The following is a 15,833-nucleotide window of genomic DNA, read 5'->3' on the forward strand; positions in this document are numbered from 1 at the left end:
GCCAAAATAGAAGGTAGGTTAGGCTTATGTAAAAATGTGCATAAAACAATGAGCAAATAACTTGTGTACACAAAAACCATAACAAGAGCCATGTTAGCATGCTGGGATTTAGGTGGCTTTTTCTCTTCACAGCTTTCTAACGGTTTTGTAAGAACATGGTTTTACTACCACTTTTTCGTTTTTTTAACAGAAAAGAATGACATGTGCCTCAAAAGAAAACCCAAAATGAAGCTGTCATAGATGAGCTGTCAGAGTAGCAAACAAGGGCTCCAGAAGGTAGCCCTACCCGCTGGTTTTCCACGGGGACATTGCAGAAGAACAGTGGAGTGGTGCAGTGCACGCCTGACCCTCCCGGCTCGTCAGACCTCCAAGCCTCAGGCAGCCATGTAAAAGGAAGGTTTTAGAACAGTTAACCTCTATGGTTTCTTCCAGATTCTAGATGACATGATTCCGGCAATGACAACGCCGTCATGGGAATGCACGTCACACAAAGCCGCGTCCGGAATGTGTTCCAGTTCGCTCACGGCACCTTTGCAATTCTTCCAGTTGGTTCTTAACATGTGTTCCTTGGCTCTGCACTCCTGGAAGATGAGCTTCCAGCAGGAGTAATCAGAGATGCTGCTCTCGGGAAGGTGCCCTTTTTTTTTTTTTTTTTTTTTTTTTTGCATACAAGAAGACTTAGCATTTATTCAGTAAAGCATTCAGGAAATCAACTTATTTCAAACAACACTACGAGTAATAGATTCTCTGTGTCCTGAATCTAACTAGAATTGGTGCATTCGTCCCCTTCCTTTTGGTTTTCTAGATACATCTAAGGATGGTGCTGACTGTTCAGGGAAGCTGGGTGTTCTAGAGTCCTATCCATTTGGACTAACAGCAGAAGCCATCACCCGTCCCCCACCCCACAACCAGTGTCCTCCAGGTTTCTCCTGTCTACCCTCTTAACTCTTCATCCTTTAGCTTCTTTAATCATGATTAGTTTTTCGTTGTTCACTGTCCCCTAGCAAATTTTCTTCTTTTCTAATAGTTCTAATTTCAAAGAGAAGGCTTTTTTTTCCCTTATTTTTGCTTGGATTCGCATTGCCTCATCTCCCTACAAAATTTGACATCTTCAGAGACCTGCCTCCGTTGAAAATAGGCTTTTTATTCATCCAGTGAAAATAGAATATGAAGAGACGACAACACAATTGTTCTTTTCGGTCCATCTCCTACTTCTCACGATAGGAACAGCCTTATCCAATTTCAAGTTCCAGTTGAACACATTTAGTCATTTTTGCTCAAAGAATCTAGTCAATGCAAGATATAAAAGACATTTCTAATCATATCTCCCTGTTTCTTCGCCATATACGTATCTCTGTTTCGCAAATACTTTACACAGAATTGGGCTTTGACTAAAAACCTTTCTGCATTGATCTCTTTGGGTTCAATTTCGAATTCTAACCAAAGGTAAGTGCTTTCTGAACGCCTTTCTGCATCTTCTGGATTTTTAAGATTTCTTTTTATCAGGAGTTTTCTGATGTCGAGTAAGTTTTGAGTTTAAGCTAAAAAGCCTTTCCACATTGATCACATACAAAAGGTTTCTCTCCGGTATGGATTTTCTTGTGTTTATTAAGATTTGAATTATTGTTAAAAACCTTCTGACATTCATCGCACTGATAGACTTTCTCCTTGGTGTGAATGTTTTTATGTCGTTGAAAGTCTGAGCAATAGCAAAAGGTCTTTTGGCATTCGTCACACGTAAAAGGCTTCTCTTCAGAATGAATTTTCTGATGTTTGCTAAGGTTTGAGTGATATTTAAAAGTTTTTTCACAAACATCACACTGGTATGGCCTCTCTCCGGTATGAGTCCTTCGATGTTCAGTTAGATCTGAGAAACGGACAAAGGTCTTTTTGCAACTGCTGCACATGTAATGTTTCTCTCCAGTATGGACGTGTTGATGACACTGAAGATCTATGTGCTGGGTAAAGGTCTTTTTACACTCATTACATGAAAAGGGCCTCTCTCCAGTATGAATTTTCTGATGTTTTTTAAGATTTGAGCTGCTTTTGTAGGATTTTCCACATTCGTTACATGTATACGGTCTCTCTCCAGTATGAACTCTTTGATGTAGGATAAATTTCGAGTATGGACTGAAGTCCTTTTTACAGTCATTAAATGTGTAATATTTCTTCCTAACATAAATCTTTTGGTGTTGCATCTTTTCTGAGAAAGTGTCAAAGGCCCTCCCACAAGACTTACAGGTAAAGCTTGTGATGGAGAATTAGGGCCGGTCTCTTTCTGGCGTGAAATCTCTGGTGGGTCTGAAAGGAGGAGAGAAACCTGAAGGCCTTCTGACACACACCACATCTATATGGCTTCAGTCTGCTGTGCACATTCTGGTGTTGAATAAACTTCAAAGCGCTGGTAAAGGTTTTGCCACACTGGTTACACTCCAAGTATTTATCTAGAATATAAATGCTTTGGAGTGTTGTAAATGATGGGCCATGCCTAAAGGCCTTTGTGGTTTGACCCGGTCTGTGGGCTTTCTCTACCTTGTGAATTCTCTGATGTCCAGTGAGATGGGAGATATGGTTGAAAGCCATGCTGCAGTCCTCACATTCATAACGCTGGACAAAAATACAAATTTTCTTATATTTAGTATGGTGAGAGGTTTGTCTGATGATACTCTCAGATTTGTCAAGGGCATCATAATTCACCAATGCTGGCTGACATGCTGGGCATGGAGCACTTGTCACCTCTTTCTCCACCATCCAGAGGTCCTTCCCTTGCCTCAAAGTGGATTCCACTTCTGCCTTATAAGTCCAGTGTCCCAAAGACACTAGGTAATCAAGGTTATCCAGCATCACATCCATATACAATTGTCTCTCTTCAGAGCTCAGATAAGCCCACTGCTCCGGAGAAAAGATCACAGCCACATCTCTCAATTGGACGGACTCCTGTGATATCACCTTTATGACCCTCGGTCTCTCTATGAAAGGCTGCAGGAACAGAAAGACAGGAAGCAGCAGGAGTATGAGGAGCAGTTCAAATTCAAAAACATGGTAAGAGGCTTAGACGAAGATGAGACTAACTTCCTTGATGAGGTTTCCCGGCAGCAGGAGCTCCTGGAAAAGCAATGGAGAGAAGAACTGAAAGAACTAAAGGAATACAGAAGTAATCTCAACAAAGTTGGAATTTCTCTGGAAAACAAGAAGGAGGTGGAGAAGAAAGTGGCTGTGAAACCCATAGAAACCAAGAACAAGGTCTCCCAGGCCAAGCTGTTGGCAGGAGCTATGAAACATAAGAGCTCAGAGAGTGGCAACAGTGTGAAAAGACTGAAATCGGACCCTGACCCAGATGACAAGAATCAAGAAGCCCTGTCCTGCATGTCTCTTGGCAGCATGTCCCTGAGCGCCCCTTCCATCCACTGACCCTCTGCTGCGGTCTGCATCGGCATCCTCCCGGGCTTGGGCACCTACTCCGGGAGCAGCGACTCCGAGTCCAGCTCAGACAGCGAAGGCATGATCAACGCCACCGGCAAGATCATCTCCTCCATCTTCCGAACCAACACCTTCCCAGAGGCCCCGTAGCTCCTGTGTCCCTCCCAGAGCTCCTGCCCGAGTAGACCAGTCGGTTTGTTCCACCTCCGGGCCTCCCCTCCCTCAGAACTCCTTTGCCCACTTCCTGTGCACACCGTGACATTTTTAACCTCATCTAAAAATGTGCCAGAATCCAAAAAAAAAAAAAAAAAATACAAGTCTTACACAGAGTTTGGGTAAGACACAGTGTGGGCCTACTTTTGGGTGATGGTGGACGGTTTGGTAGAACAGGAGATCCAGTCATCGGTAGTGAATCTGGATGAAACTGAAGAACTCCCTAGGGAGTATTTGGAAGCAAATTGGACCTTAGAAAAGGTATTTGAAGAACTTCAAGCTACTGATAAAAAGAGAGTTTTGGAAGAGAATCAAGAACATTATCATATAGTTCAAAAGTTCCTTATCCTGGGAGACACTGATGGTTTGATGAATGAATTTAACAAATGGCTTTCCAAAAGCAGAAACAATCTACCTGGACATCTTCTCCGCTTCATGACTCACATCATTTTGTTTTTCCACACTCTGGGACTACAGATCAAAGAAGAAGTTTCCATTGAAATTTTAAAGACATACATACAGCTTTTAATAAATGAGAAGCATACAAATCTCATAGCATTTTATACCTGTCATTTGCCTCAAGACCTAGCTGTAGCCCAGTATGCATTATTTTTGGAAGGTGTTACAGAATTTGAGCAGCGCCACCATTGCCTGGAACTGGCTAAAGAAGCAGATTTGGATATTGCAGCTATAACAAAGACTGTAGTCGAGAATATCCGAAAGAAAGATAATGGTGAATTCAGTCATCATGACATGGCCCCAGCCCTAGATACCAGCACTACTGAGGAGGACCGTTTAAAAATTGACGTAATTGACTGGTTGGTATTTGACCCAGCACAGAGGGCGGAAGCACTTAAACAAGGCAATGCAATAATGAGAAAATTCTTGGCATCAAAAAAGCATGAAGCTGCAAAAGAAGTACTTGTGAAAATTCCTCAGGATTCTATAGCGGAAATCTATAGTCAGTGGGAGGAACAAGGAATGGAAAGTCCACTTCCCGCCGAAGATGATAATGCTATCAGAGAACATTTGTGCATTAGAGCTTATTTGGAAGCCAATGAAACCTTTAACGAGTGGTTTAAGCATATGAATTCAGCTCTACAGAAACCTACTTTGATACCTCAAGCAACTTTTACTGAGAGAGTGGCTCATGAACACAAAGAAAAGAAATATGAAATGGATTATGTTATTTGGAAAGGACATTTGGATGCCCTGACTGCTGATGTGAAGGAGAAAATGTACAATGTCTTGTTGTTTGTTGATGGATGGTGGATGGTAGATGTTAGAGAGGATGCTGAAGAAGACCATGAAAGGACACACCAAATAGTTTCATTGAGAAAGCTTTGTCTGCCGATGTTGTGTTTTCTGCTTCATACCATATTGCATAGTACTGGTCAGTATCCGAAATGCTTGCAGTTAGCAGATATGGTCTCCTCTGAGTGCCACAAACTGTATCTGGTATTTTCTAAGGAAGAACTAAGGAAATTGTTGCAGAAGTTAAGAGAGTCCTCTCTAATGCTCCTAGACCAGGGACTTGATCCATTAGGATATGAAAATCTGTCATAATTCATCCACTCTGCTAATTTCTATGATAAATGGAGTTTCTTGTAAAATACACATATTTGTAATTACTGTTTTTTTTTCTTTTGCATTGTCATGGGAAAAATGAAAATTTACACATTTACATTTTATATTTTTCAGAATATTATGATGATACTTTGAAAATTTAATGTATTATATGACTATTTCCCTGTGTTTATTAATAAAATTATATAAAAATTTCTATCCTGCCTGTCCTGGGCTTGTCCATCTGCAACCACAAGTTCATCTGTTAATTCTCATCCCTCATGCCATTTCCTTTGAAAGCCATCAATCATTGCCAAACACTGTATGAGGGAGGGTGGGGGTCTTCTAGGAAGCCATCTTACTGATGCTACCTTACTCCAGAACAAGAATGAGCAACTGCTCTCCTCTAAGAAACTATCAGAACAAACCCCACCATGATCTATGCACACTTAACTTGGGCACTGTAAGATTTCTGGCATTTCACAGTTGCCCATTATTGATGGAACTCCTACTTTTGTGCTGCTGTGACCTGTGCACACTTCCCGTGCTACCCAGATCCTTCCACTGTGTTCCCAGAATCATGGTGAGGTCATCAGCAGTGTTTTCTCAGCTTCCCCTTCTTGAACACCTCTTCTGCCTTCTAGTTTTTACTGAATTTAGCTGTCCCATGAAGACTCAGCTTTCTTAACTTGAATAAGCAAAGTCCACTGCTACTTTTGAGACCCCTACGAAATGGACTTAGTATAAGTCATGCCATTTTTATAAAAAGTGGGCATTTCGTAACACAGTCATATTACCATACCTGTGTTATTGCAACCTTAACAAAAAACAAACAAAACAAAACAAAACAAAACAAAAAACGCAAAATACTCCAGACATAACAATTTCAGGAAATGTACCCCTACCCTAAATGTCTGCTTAGCCCAGCATTTTTGCTTCTGTACTGCGCTTGGCAATTTTAGAAACTGGCAACAGGATGTGGTTTATGCCTTTATAAGTCTACTCCTGAGCTCATTCTGGGCTGCGAGATTTTGGAGTGCATGAGCCCCCTCACAGACGCCGGCTTTTTTTCTTTCTTTCTTTCTTTCTTTTTTTTTTTTAATTTTTATTTATTTATTTGACAGGGAGAGAGAGAGAGAGAGAGATCACAAGTAGGCAGAGAGAGAGGGGGAAACAGGCTCTACTGAGCAGAGAGCCCAATGTGGAGCTCGATCCCAGGACCCTGAGATCATGACCTGAGCCGAAGGCAGAAGCTTAACCCACCCAGGAGCCCCAGCCATCGACTTTTTAATGAAGACTCCTCAGTTTGGCCTACTGAATATGGTGTATATCTGTATAAGCTCGCTGCTCTAGATACAACTTTGGAGACCCCAGTGAGATTTCTGAGTGTCCTCATAACACTTGGGTAGGACACCTTAACAGACAGGTGGCCTCCCTGCCTGTACTGCTGGGATCTGGAGAGATCTTTAGCGGAGGCACCCCCTGAGATATTCCAGGGCCCTGGAAGGATCTCTATGAGTCTTTGACAGTTGGACGGGAGATGATACCTGATGCTCAAAAATTCACGGAGTCACCTGCACGTTTATAAGGTAGGTAATACCTCCTTATGTTTCTGTTAACCTGGGACTGGTCAACCTGGTGGAGGTCGGAGGACTGGATGCAGTCTTAACTCCCCTCCAAAGACTCCTCTAAGATGTTAGAGAGAGTCTCTGGAAATTTGGTGTATGAGAATGGTTTGTTTGTTGTGTCACTTTAGTTCTTTTCTCAGTCTTATCTTAGAAGATCTGTTTTGGTCTCTCCCCGTTTCCCTTCTGTGACCATCTCTCCTCCTGGATTACTGATCTGTCTTTCCAGGGGTCTTTTCAGGACTATAGTCCAGCAGAGATTTCACTATTTACCTTTCTCCTTATCATCCTTGTTTCAGGTCCATGCATTGGCTGATCTGGTTAGGAAAATTCTCACTTTTTGCTTTGGTTTTACTTTTGGTCTTTTACCAGTGTTACCAGGACCCAGTCAGGCCCACCCATCAGGGTAAAGGGGAAATTGATCACTTCCCAGAGACCTCCAAGAGTCTCACTCGTAGGGACTTCCAAGGGAGAAGATCCCTCAGGTCAGGAAAGCTCCGAAAGGGGGATCAAAAAGGAATTTCTGGAGGGAATTCCACAGGTCAGGACCTCCCAGGGGGAGGAACTGTAATACCTTCTGGAGTGAATGTGTGAATGAATATACAGTTTGACCTGGCTTGTCAGGCAGACTGATGCTGTGGCTCCGTAGACAGGCACCCTTAGGGTCCCCAAAAGCCTATGGAGTCCAAGTGGGCCCCAACCTGTTTCTATGATGATCTCATAAGGTCTAAGGCGAGCCCCTTCAGGGTGCCAGCCCGGGGTTCATATGGACTCACTATGGCCAAGAGGCACCCAGGTCTCCTCCAGGAGGGCAGACAGGTGGGCATCTGACTGGTCTCTCCTTTGGAGGGGCACACCCTTTTGTTTGTCTTTATGCCAGTGACACAGAGAGGGAACACACAGGGTGACCAAGAAGGCCCCTGCTCACCATGGCTAAAAGCTCTTTAAAAGCTATGGTATTAGCAAAAAGAGCACCCCCTAGACCTAACACCACCCACTCCAGATTTCCCCACGTGTCTCAGGTGAAAACTGACCATGGGGAGGATCCAGGTGGAACATAATTCAGTATTTAAACCAAGTTTGTTGGTCTAATTAAGATAGACATGTCTTTAAAGCTATCAGCAGTAGACGTAAGACTTTTATTTTATGAAGGTTTACTAAAAGTCAAATAACCTCATGTTATCTCTGTTGCAATCTGTTAACAGGAAAATTACTATATTGATGGTTAATTGTCTCAGAGTTTTATTGGGTAATTGTTAAGATAGCTTTCTAAGTCTTTGGTAAAGTTTAAAGTTCTTTGGTAAACTTTAAAGTTCTGCTTGGATGGAATTAAATTCATTGGACATCTAGGTCTTTTCCAAATGGGATAAAGTGCTAAATCATTAATTACTGGACATAGGTTTGTGCTTTTGACTTCTTACTACAAAGAAACTAAGGATATTTAAATCTGTTGATAAACACGTTTTATGCTTAACTGAATTCACAAATTTGCCATCCAAAAAATTCTGATGTAACAATTCATAATTGGTTACTCCTTCGTCTTCACTGGAGATTAAGGTTTAGAAAAAAATAAAAATTCTACTAACTGTAACTAAGACTAATAAAAATAAGGAAAACAACTGTGTATATAAAAAATAGAAGATATAACACTATACCAAAATATACAGTATATATAATATATAATATATATTATATATATTTAATCTATATCTATATGGATAAATATAGATATCTATATAAGTATGTAGGTATTATATAATAGAATATAAAGGATATATATATCTAAAGGATATATATATATATCAGAATATAAAGGAAATATTCATAAAAGAAAATGAGATTATATGCACAGTGAAAAGTTTTCAGAAAAAAAAGGATAAAGGATGGAAATGCATTTTAAAAGGTAAAAAAGGTAATTTTATCCTAAATGAGATGGTTATTTAAAAAGAAATAATTTGGGACAAAATCTAAATGCAAAGAAAAGTTGTAGAAAATTTGTAAAGGGAAATCTTTAAAAACAAATTTTAGGTGTGGTCAGGATGGACTAAGATTAAAATGAATAAATTTTAAAGGCACTAATATAAGATTGTAAGTCAGCTTTCTCTCTGTTCAAAAAGACAAAGTAGTCCCCAATTGTTGGTCTGCTCTTGATAAAGTAAAAAAAAAAAATACTTCCAAATATTACTAAATCTACTTGGGGACTGACTGAACTAAAATTAGATTTATGCTCTCTGTTTAAAGATACCATTACCATAACTGGGGAAAAAAGAACATCCCAAAGGGGAGGAAGAATAGGGGTAAAAGATTGGGGATGTGGGACAAAAAGAGAGAACAAGGATTATAAAAATTTGCCAGGGTTCAGGACAAATTAGTTGGCAATGTTTAAACTCAGGGGAATTTTTCTGTCCCCATTGGGGATGTGAAACTTTATTAACTATTGACAATTAGTACAGAAATGAGGACATCCACCTAAAATTTTGAAGCGAACCCAACCCCTCTACTTCTGTAATAAGAAAATGTAACCCAGTAACCTTCACAACCAGAGACGGTACTCAACTTATGACTCATGGAAACAGGTAGGACTTGGGGAATAAAACTTTATGTATCTGGGAGCGACCAGGGAACCCTGTTTACCATTCAAAAGAAAACCCCACCCCTACCAGAAAGACCACTGGGCCCTCTTGCTGATCTAGCTTTACCAATACCAGTAGGCAAAGGTCCCTCCAAACTGACCACTGCCCCTACAAACATTATCCCTAGATGAAGAGATCAGCTACTGCCCCCTTCAGCCAAATCCTCAACCAGAGCTGCCTCCTCTAAACATAATCAGTGCTATCCATCGACTTATAAATGATTCCCAGCCAAACTTGGGAACTGATTGCTGGCTATGCTTTAACTCAAACCCCCCAGATTATATAGGAGTAGGTCTTTCTGGAGCTGTCCCATCTACTATCCAAATTAATAACAGTAACTCTAAAACTTTTTTCAAGCCCTGAATCAGACTTAGCTAACCCGCACTAATGGACTCACAAAATGCACTGCTGGGGCTCAATTCACAAGTCAGTCAAGACCTCTACTTTGAATCCTGGTCTACATTTTACCTCAAATATTTGTATACCACGGGGATGGAGGGCAAAACTTAATCCATTCCCCGTCCTCAAACTGCTGGAGATGAGCTCCCATTCTAGTGCCCATCTTGGTTGGGCTGGGAATTACAGGATCTGTCGCAGTTGGGTCTTCAGCCTTAATAAAAGAAAAAATCAATATAGAGAAGCTCTGAACCCAAATAGATGCTGACCTAGGGCACCTTGAAAACTCCATCTCCCACCTCAAGAGCCAAGTGGATTCATTAGCAGAAATGGTCTTACAGGACAGGCAGGGGCTAGATCTCCTTTTCCTTCAACAAGGTGGACTTTGTATAGCACTAAGAGAAAATTGCTGTTTTTATGCTAGTAATTCCAGGGTAATAAGAGAAAGTCTCTTTGTAGTCAGAAAAAATATTAAAACTAAAAAAAAATTAAAAAGAACAACAAAATGGTTGGTTTGAAAACCTGTTCAACTTGTCCCCATGGGTAACCACCCTTGTTTCAGCCACAGTATGGCCTCTCATTCTCTTACTCATGGCCATTACAATAGGACCCTGTATCATAAATTGGTTTATAAGCCTGCTCAAAAGATAAATTACCTCAGTCAAACTGTTAATGATAAAACAAACATATGACCCATTACAAAATGGAGGAGAATCAATGATTTGATTCATTGTCTTAAAACCAGTGGGGAATGAGACACCTAGGAAATGGACTTAGTATAAGTCATGCCATTTTTATAAAAAGTGGGCATTTCATAACACAGTCATGTTACTATACCCATGTTATTGCAACCTTAACAAAAAAACAAACAACAATAACAACAAAACGCAAAATACTCCAGACATAACAATTTCAGGAAATGTACCCCTACCCTAAAAGTCTGCTTAACCCAGCATTTTTGCTTCTGTACTGCGCTTGGCAATTTTAGAAACTGGCAACAGGATGTGGTTTATGCCTTTATAAGTCTACCCCTGAGCTCATTCTGGGCTGTGAGATTTTGGAGTGCATGAGCCCCCTCGCAGCTGCCAGCTTTTTAATAAAGACTCCTCAGTTTGGCCTACTGAATATGGTGTCCATTTGTATAAACTCACTGCTCTAGATACAACACTTTGAGACTAACATCATTATATTTCACCATCTTGATTTTATCTGATTGTTGTCACCTGATTCTCTCTCCCTCATTCACTGAAGACAATCCATTTTCTTTATCATTTAAGATATCTTGTATGCACATCTCTCACTTCAATTAGCTTTTTAGGTCTAACACAAACATTTCTACATGGTACTTATTAGGCATGATAGGTACCAATATCTCCATTTTTTAAAAAAGTACAAAAAATAATGCCTTATCTCTCTATTTTTCTCAGATTATCTCGGTAAACTTTTCCAGTTTAGTTCATTCTGTCTAGTCTACAATATGATTACAAAATGTTTTTATGTACTGTGGTTTCATAGTGTTTATAGTCTAAGGTTACATATTCTGAATATAAAGTATATATGTATGTGTGTGTGGGTGTGTGTATCATATATATGTATACATATTTAAATAGATATATAAAGTGCGTGTGTGTGTGTATCTCATCTATATGTATATGAAGTATTTGTGTTCTCCAAATCCTCCATAGGGTATTAAAACTTTCTGAGAACAGGGGCTATGATATATATGGGAACTTGTTCCCAGATTTCTTCTTTTCGTAGAACTCCAACAGGTAAATAAGCAGGAACTTTTGTTAAAGAGCTTCCACCCTTTAGTTATAAAATCACAGAATTATTTTGGAGCATTTTCATCCTTTCTTCCCAAGTGTTCAAGTAATAAGAAAGACAGTAGGATCTTTTATTTCAGAACAAATACAAAGATATTTAAGATCATGTTACTGTATAGTCAAAGGACTACTATGGAGACTAAAGAGTACTTTCAAGCTGAAATAACAACTTTGAATTAAGAAAAAAAGAAATACTTAAGCACTTGTCCTAGATAAGAGCCAGTATGACTTGCTTAAGCACTGACTATGTGTTTTTCAGAGTGCTGTTTTGCAAAGTCATCCCGTAGCCAGATTTCTAAACATAGACCTTGTAAATCAGAGGGAAAAATCCAGAAGATATTTTTGTACACTGAGGTCAGATGAAAATTTCCACTCTGTAGTATTTTGTCCCTCTAAACAATGTTAGCTGCCCTTTGTCTTAAACTTTGAGGAGCAGGGGTGGAGGTTTAATTAAGAAATTCTAATGGACTATTTATAGGAGTATTAAGTAATCAAATTATCATTATTTAGCTTGACATTTGGTCTTTCCCATCTTACATCTCTGATTATACCCTCCTCAAGCCTTTTTTACATTATCAGAAATGCTTCATAATACCAAAATCAGAAAAAGCCCAAGTTCTTCCCTGGGAAAGTGACCTCAGCAGAATAGCTGAGGTCAAAACCTAGTTAACTGCTATGTTATGGAATTTTAGGGATATGAGCAAAAGAATGGAGTATGGCATTAAAAAAATACATAAAGATACAGGTTTAAGACTTATTACATGATGTCAGTCTCCTATAACATAAGTTGCCCTCATATTAGCCACTGAAGTTTGATACAAATGGTTGTTGTTGTTGGGCAAAAAGAAAATTACTCAGAGATACTTCTGGCTGTGGGCATGCTCTCAGCTCAGCACACTACTAGAAATATATTAATAAATATAATTTCATGTAACTGTGGTGATTCTTGGCAATACACATGTAGTGAAAACTTTACTTAAGCATTTAGTTAAGTAACTGAAGCAAAGGAGAGTAGAACTAACATTGACTAAATACAGAATTACAGGTGTAGGAGATTAGTGGAACAGTAAATCAACAAGGTTTCTATCTATAAACAGGGTCTTAATCTGACACTTAATTCCAAAGGAATGACCTCCTACATTTTATTGTACAGACATAATTAGGAAATGTTCTTACTACTGAAGAACACTAACCAAGTAAATATGTATTTAATAACTGTAAAAAGAATAAAGTATTTCTATAATTACACAGCATTATTCCTCTGTGACATATAAGTCTTAGGACTACTTCTTGAAAGACAGTTTGCATTTGGATGAAAAACTCTGAATGAAATAATCATTTGAATTTTTTAAATAAATTAATTTCTATTTTTCAGAAAAGGAAATATATTCATATCCTTGTGTTCCAAGTATATAGAGATTTAGATCTATTTTTCGTTTATACCAACATAGATAATCTATGTTTTGAAGTATTATTTGTATAATTCAGTGTGAGAAACATACCATACTGAACTCTCCCTTGGGAAACAATTTAGAATCAGTGGTTATGTCATTTGAAAAGAGAAGTCTTTAATTCCTGAATTAAACAAACAAACAAACAAACAAAAAATGTGGAATAATGAACAACAGACTACAGATTTCCAGGAGGAGTGTTCTGAAAGGAAAAAGGTGTCTGTGTTTGAAAACACAACCATCACTGATTTGGAAAGAAAATAACTTTTTCATCCCTCTGCAACTTCCTTGCTATGTGACACTGGTTAAATTACAAATTTTTGTTGACAGGGATGGGCTTAGTTTTTTTTTCTGAAATTAGGGGAGTAATACTTAAATTTGCATGGTAAATGATATAGCAATTATTTTATGGGATATTTTTATGAATATCAAAATAGAACAGAAAATTATCAATGGGTAATGTATTAAGTGTCTGGTGTTTTTATGGATGGGCTTGATTTTAGGTTCAACTTGGTTTTATATACTTAAATAATTAGAAACATTTACACATCATATTTGATCAAATCTGATAGAACAGTCTTTCTACACTCCACTGAAGAACCGATGCTTCTCTCTATTAGCTAAATATGCTGTCTTATAAATGGATCACACTTAATTTGACAGAAAGCTGATCAGCATTCCTTTGAAGACTATATAGAACAGCATAAATAAGATAGTGCAACAAGTGTAACCAGTGGATATACATTCATTCATATGTCAGACCTCATTTATCTTATGTTACCCCTAATTGTAAAGAATATGCATAATTTGTATATGAAAGATTAACAGTGAGTTAAATGTGGATTACTGTAGTTTAAAATGTGCTATTATGTAACTGAAAAATAAAGCAGAAAAAAAATTGCTGGAACAACTTAAAGGGAAGGATGCAGTTTTTCCTTTAGGATGTTTGCTAAGGGTGTATCAGTATGACACCTCAGAAAATTCTGTCTAGTAAAGCAATAATTAGAGTCTGCTCAAAATTAGAGTCTGAAAATTAATAATCTTAAACTGATCTTCAAGAGACCAGATGATTCATGTGCTCCCAATTATACTAGCAATAAGAAACATATCTCTTACATTGTATTTATTCATCATAAACATGCACAGAACAAAATACCAGTTCTTATTCCCATCCATAAAACTCAAAGCAACTGAGAAGCAAATTTGAATTTATTTCCTTTTTTATATTTTCTTGAGGATATAATAAGATAAATAGTAACGATGTTCCTTTCTTGACCCAAACTTCATTATAACATTCTTATTTTATTTAAGCAATACATGTGAAAACATATCAGTAAAAGATTAGTTTCCCCAATGTACTTTCAAACAAATATGTAATTTTAATAGTTTTAACCCACATTTTATATTTTTATATAATTATCAAAATTATATAAAATATATATTATATTATATATAATATATAACATATTATATATATATTATATATATTATCAAAAAATGCAAAAAAAACATAAATAATCAACTTAATGTATTATAAAATGAACACCTATGTAACTACAGTCCTGGTTAGGAAATTGCCCGTCCAGAGACCAGCTCCTCATACACCTCCTTCTCAGTTGTATCTAAAGCTTTCCTATAGTGGTAGCCGCCATCCTGACTTTAATGAAAATCAGTTCCTTGCTTTTCCCTATTTATCACTTCCTCTTTGGAAGTTTGTACACTGAACTTAAATTTTGCCCCTTTAGTGTAGTGTTTATAAGTGGAATAATATGTATTATTTTGTGTCTATTGCCATTTAGTATTACATTTATATGATGACACCATGCATGTGGCTGTAGTTCACCCATTCTCCATTCTATGAATATGTAAAGATTAATTGCATATTCTCTTGATGGCTATTCGGGTTGTTTCTATTTTGTGAACATTATAAACAATTCTGTTACGAACATTAGTATATATAGTTCCTAGTACTGTGCTGCATACATATCTAGAAGTGGACTTACGTGGTTCGAGGATATGTGTTTAAATACTGCCAAGTTGCTTTCTCAACAGGTTGTTCCATAATCCATATATATGAGTTCCTGTACTTTCAACCCTTGACAGTACTTGGTAGTATTGGTCTTCTTCATTTTAACTATTTGGTGGGCAGTGGTTGTTTCTCATTGTAGTTTTAGTATCCATTTTTCTTATTTTTGCTGAAATGTTATCATGTTTACTGGATATTTGGTATCTCTTATATAAAGTGCCTATTCAAGTCACACTCTTTTAGTACTGGGAATTCCATTCTTAAATTTGTTTTCTTATTGATTTGTAACTTATAAAATCTGGATACAAGTTCTTTATCAATTACAGGTTACAAAGTTCTACTAATATTCTAATGTGCCTTTTTACTCTCCCAATGTGTGTTTATTTTTATTTGTTTATTTATTTATGTCATCAGCTTCATTTAAGTATAGTTATAAATAAAAATTGTATAGGGACACCTGGGTGGCTTAGTTGGTTAAATATCTGACTGTTGATTTCAGCTCAGGTTATAATCTCAGGATCCAGAGATTGAGCCCGTCAGGCTCTGTACTCTGTAGGGAATCTGTTTGGGATTCTCTCTCCCTCTTCCTCCCTTTGTCCCTCTCCCTGCATGCACTCTGTCTCTCTCTCTCTCTCAGATAAATAAATAAATCTTGTTTTTAAAAAAGTATATATATTTAA

The 15,833-nt window shown here is 37.9% G+C and overlaps 1 protein-coding gene and 1 pseudogene across 1 annotated transcript; both read left to right on the forward strand.

Moving 5' to 3' along the window:
* Positions 1-2,952: 2,952 nt before the first annotated feature.
* LOC116876707 lies at positions 2,953-3,737 on the forward strand (annotated as a pseudogene).
* Positions 3,738-3,762: 25 nt separating this feature from the next.
* Positions 3,763-5,414, forward strand: LOC116876708 (nuclear pore complex protein Nup107-like; the record flags this gene model as incomplete). The annotated part of the gene is made up of 1 exon (XM_032873004.1): positions 3,763-5,414. A coding segment is annotated over one exon (1,437 nt), but the record flags the coding sequence as incomplete, so codon positions are not given.
* Between the last annotated feature and the right edge of the window lie 10,419 nt (positions 5,415-15,833).

This window comes from Lontra canadensis, unplaced genomic scaffold, assembly GCF_010015895.1.
Source record: "Lontra canadensis isolate GAN:19392208 unplaced genomic scaffold, GSC_riverotter_1.0 scaffold47, whole genome shotgun sequence".
NCBI classification, from domain to species: Eukaryota; Metazoa; Chordata; class Mammalia; order Carnivora; family Mustelidae; genus Lontra; species Lontra canadensis.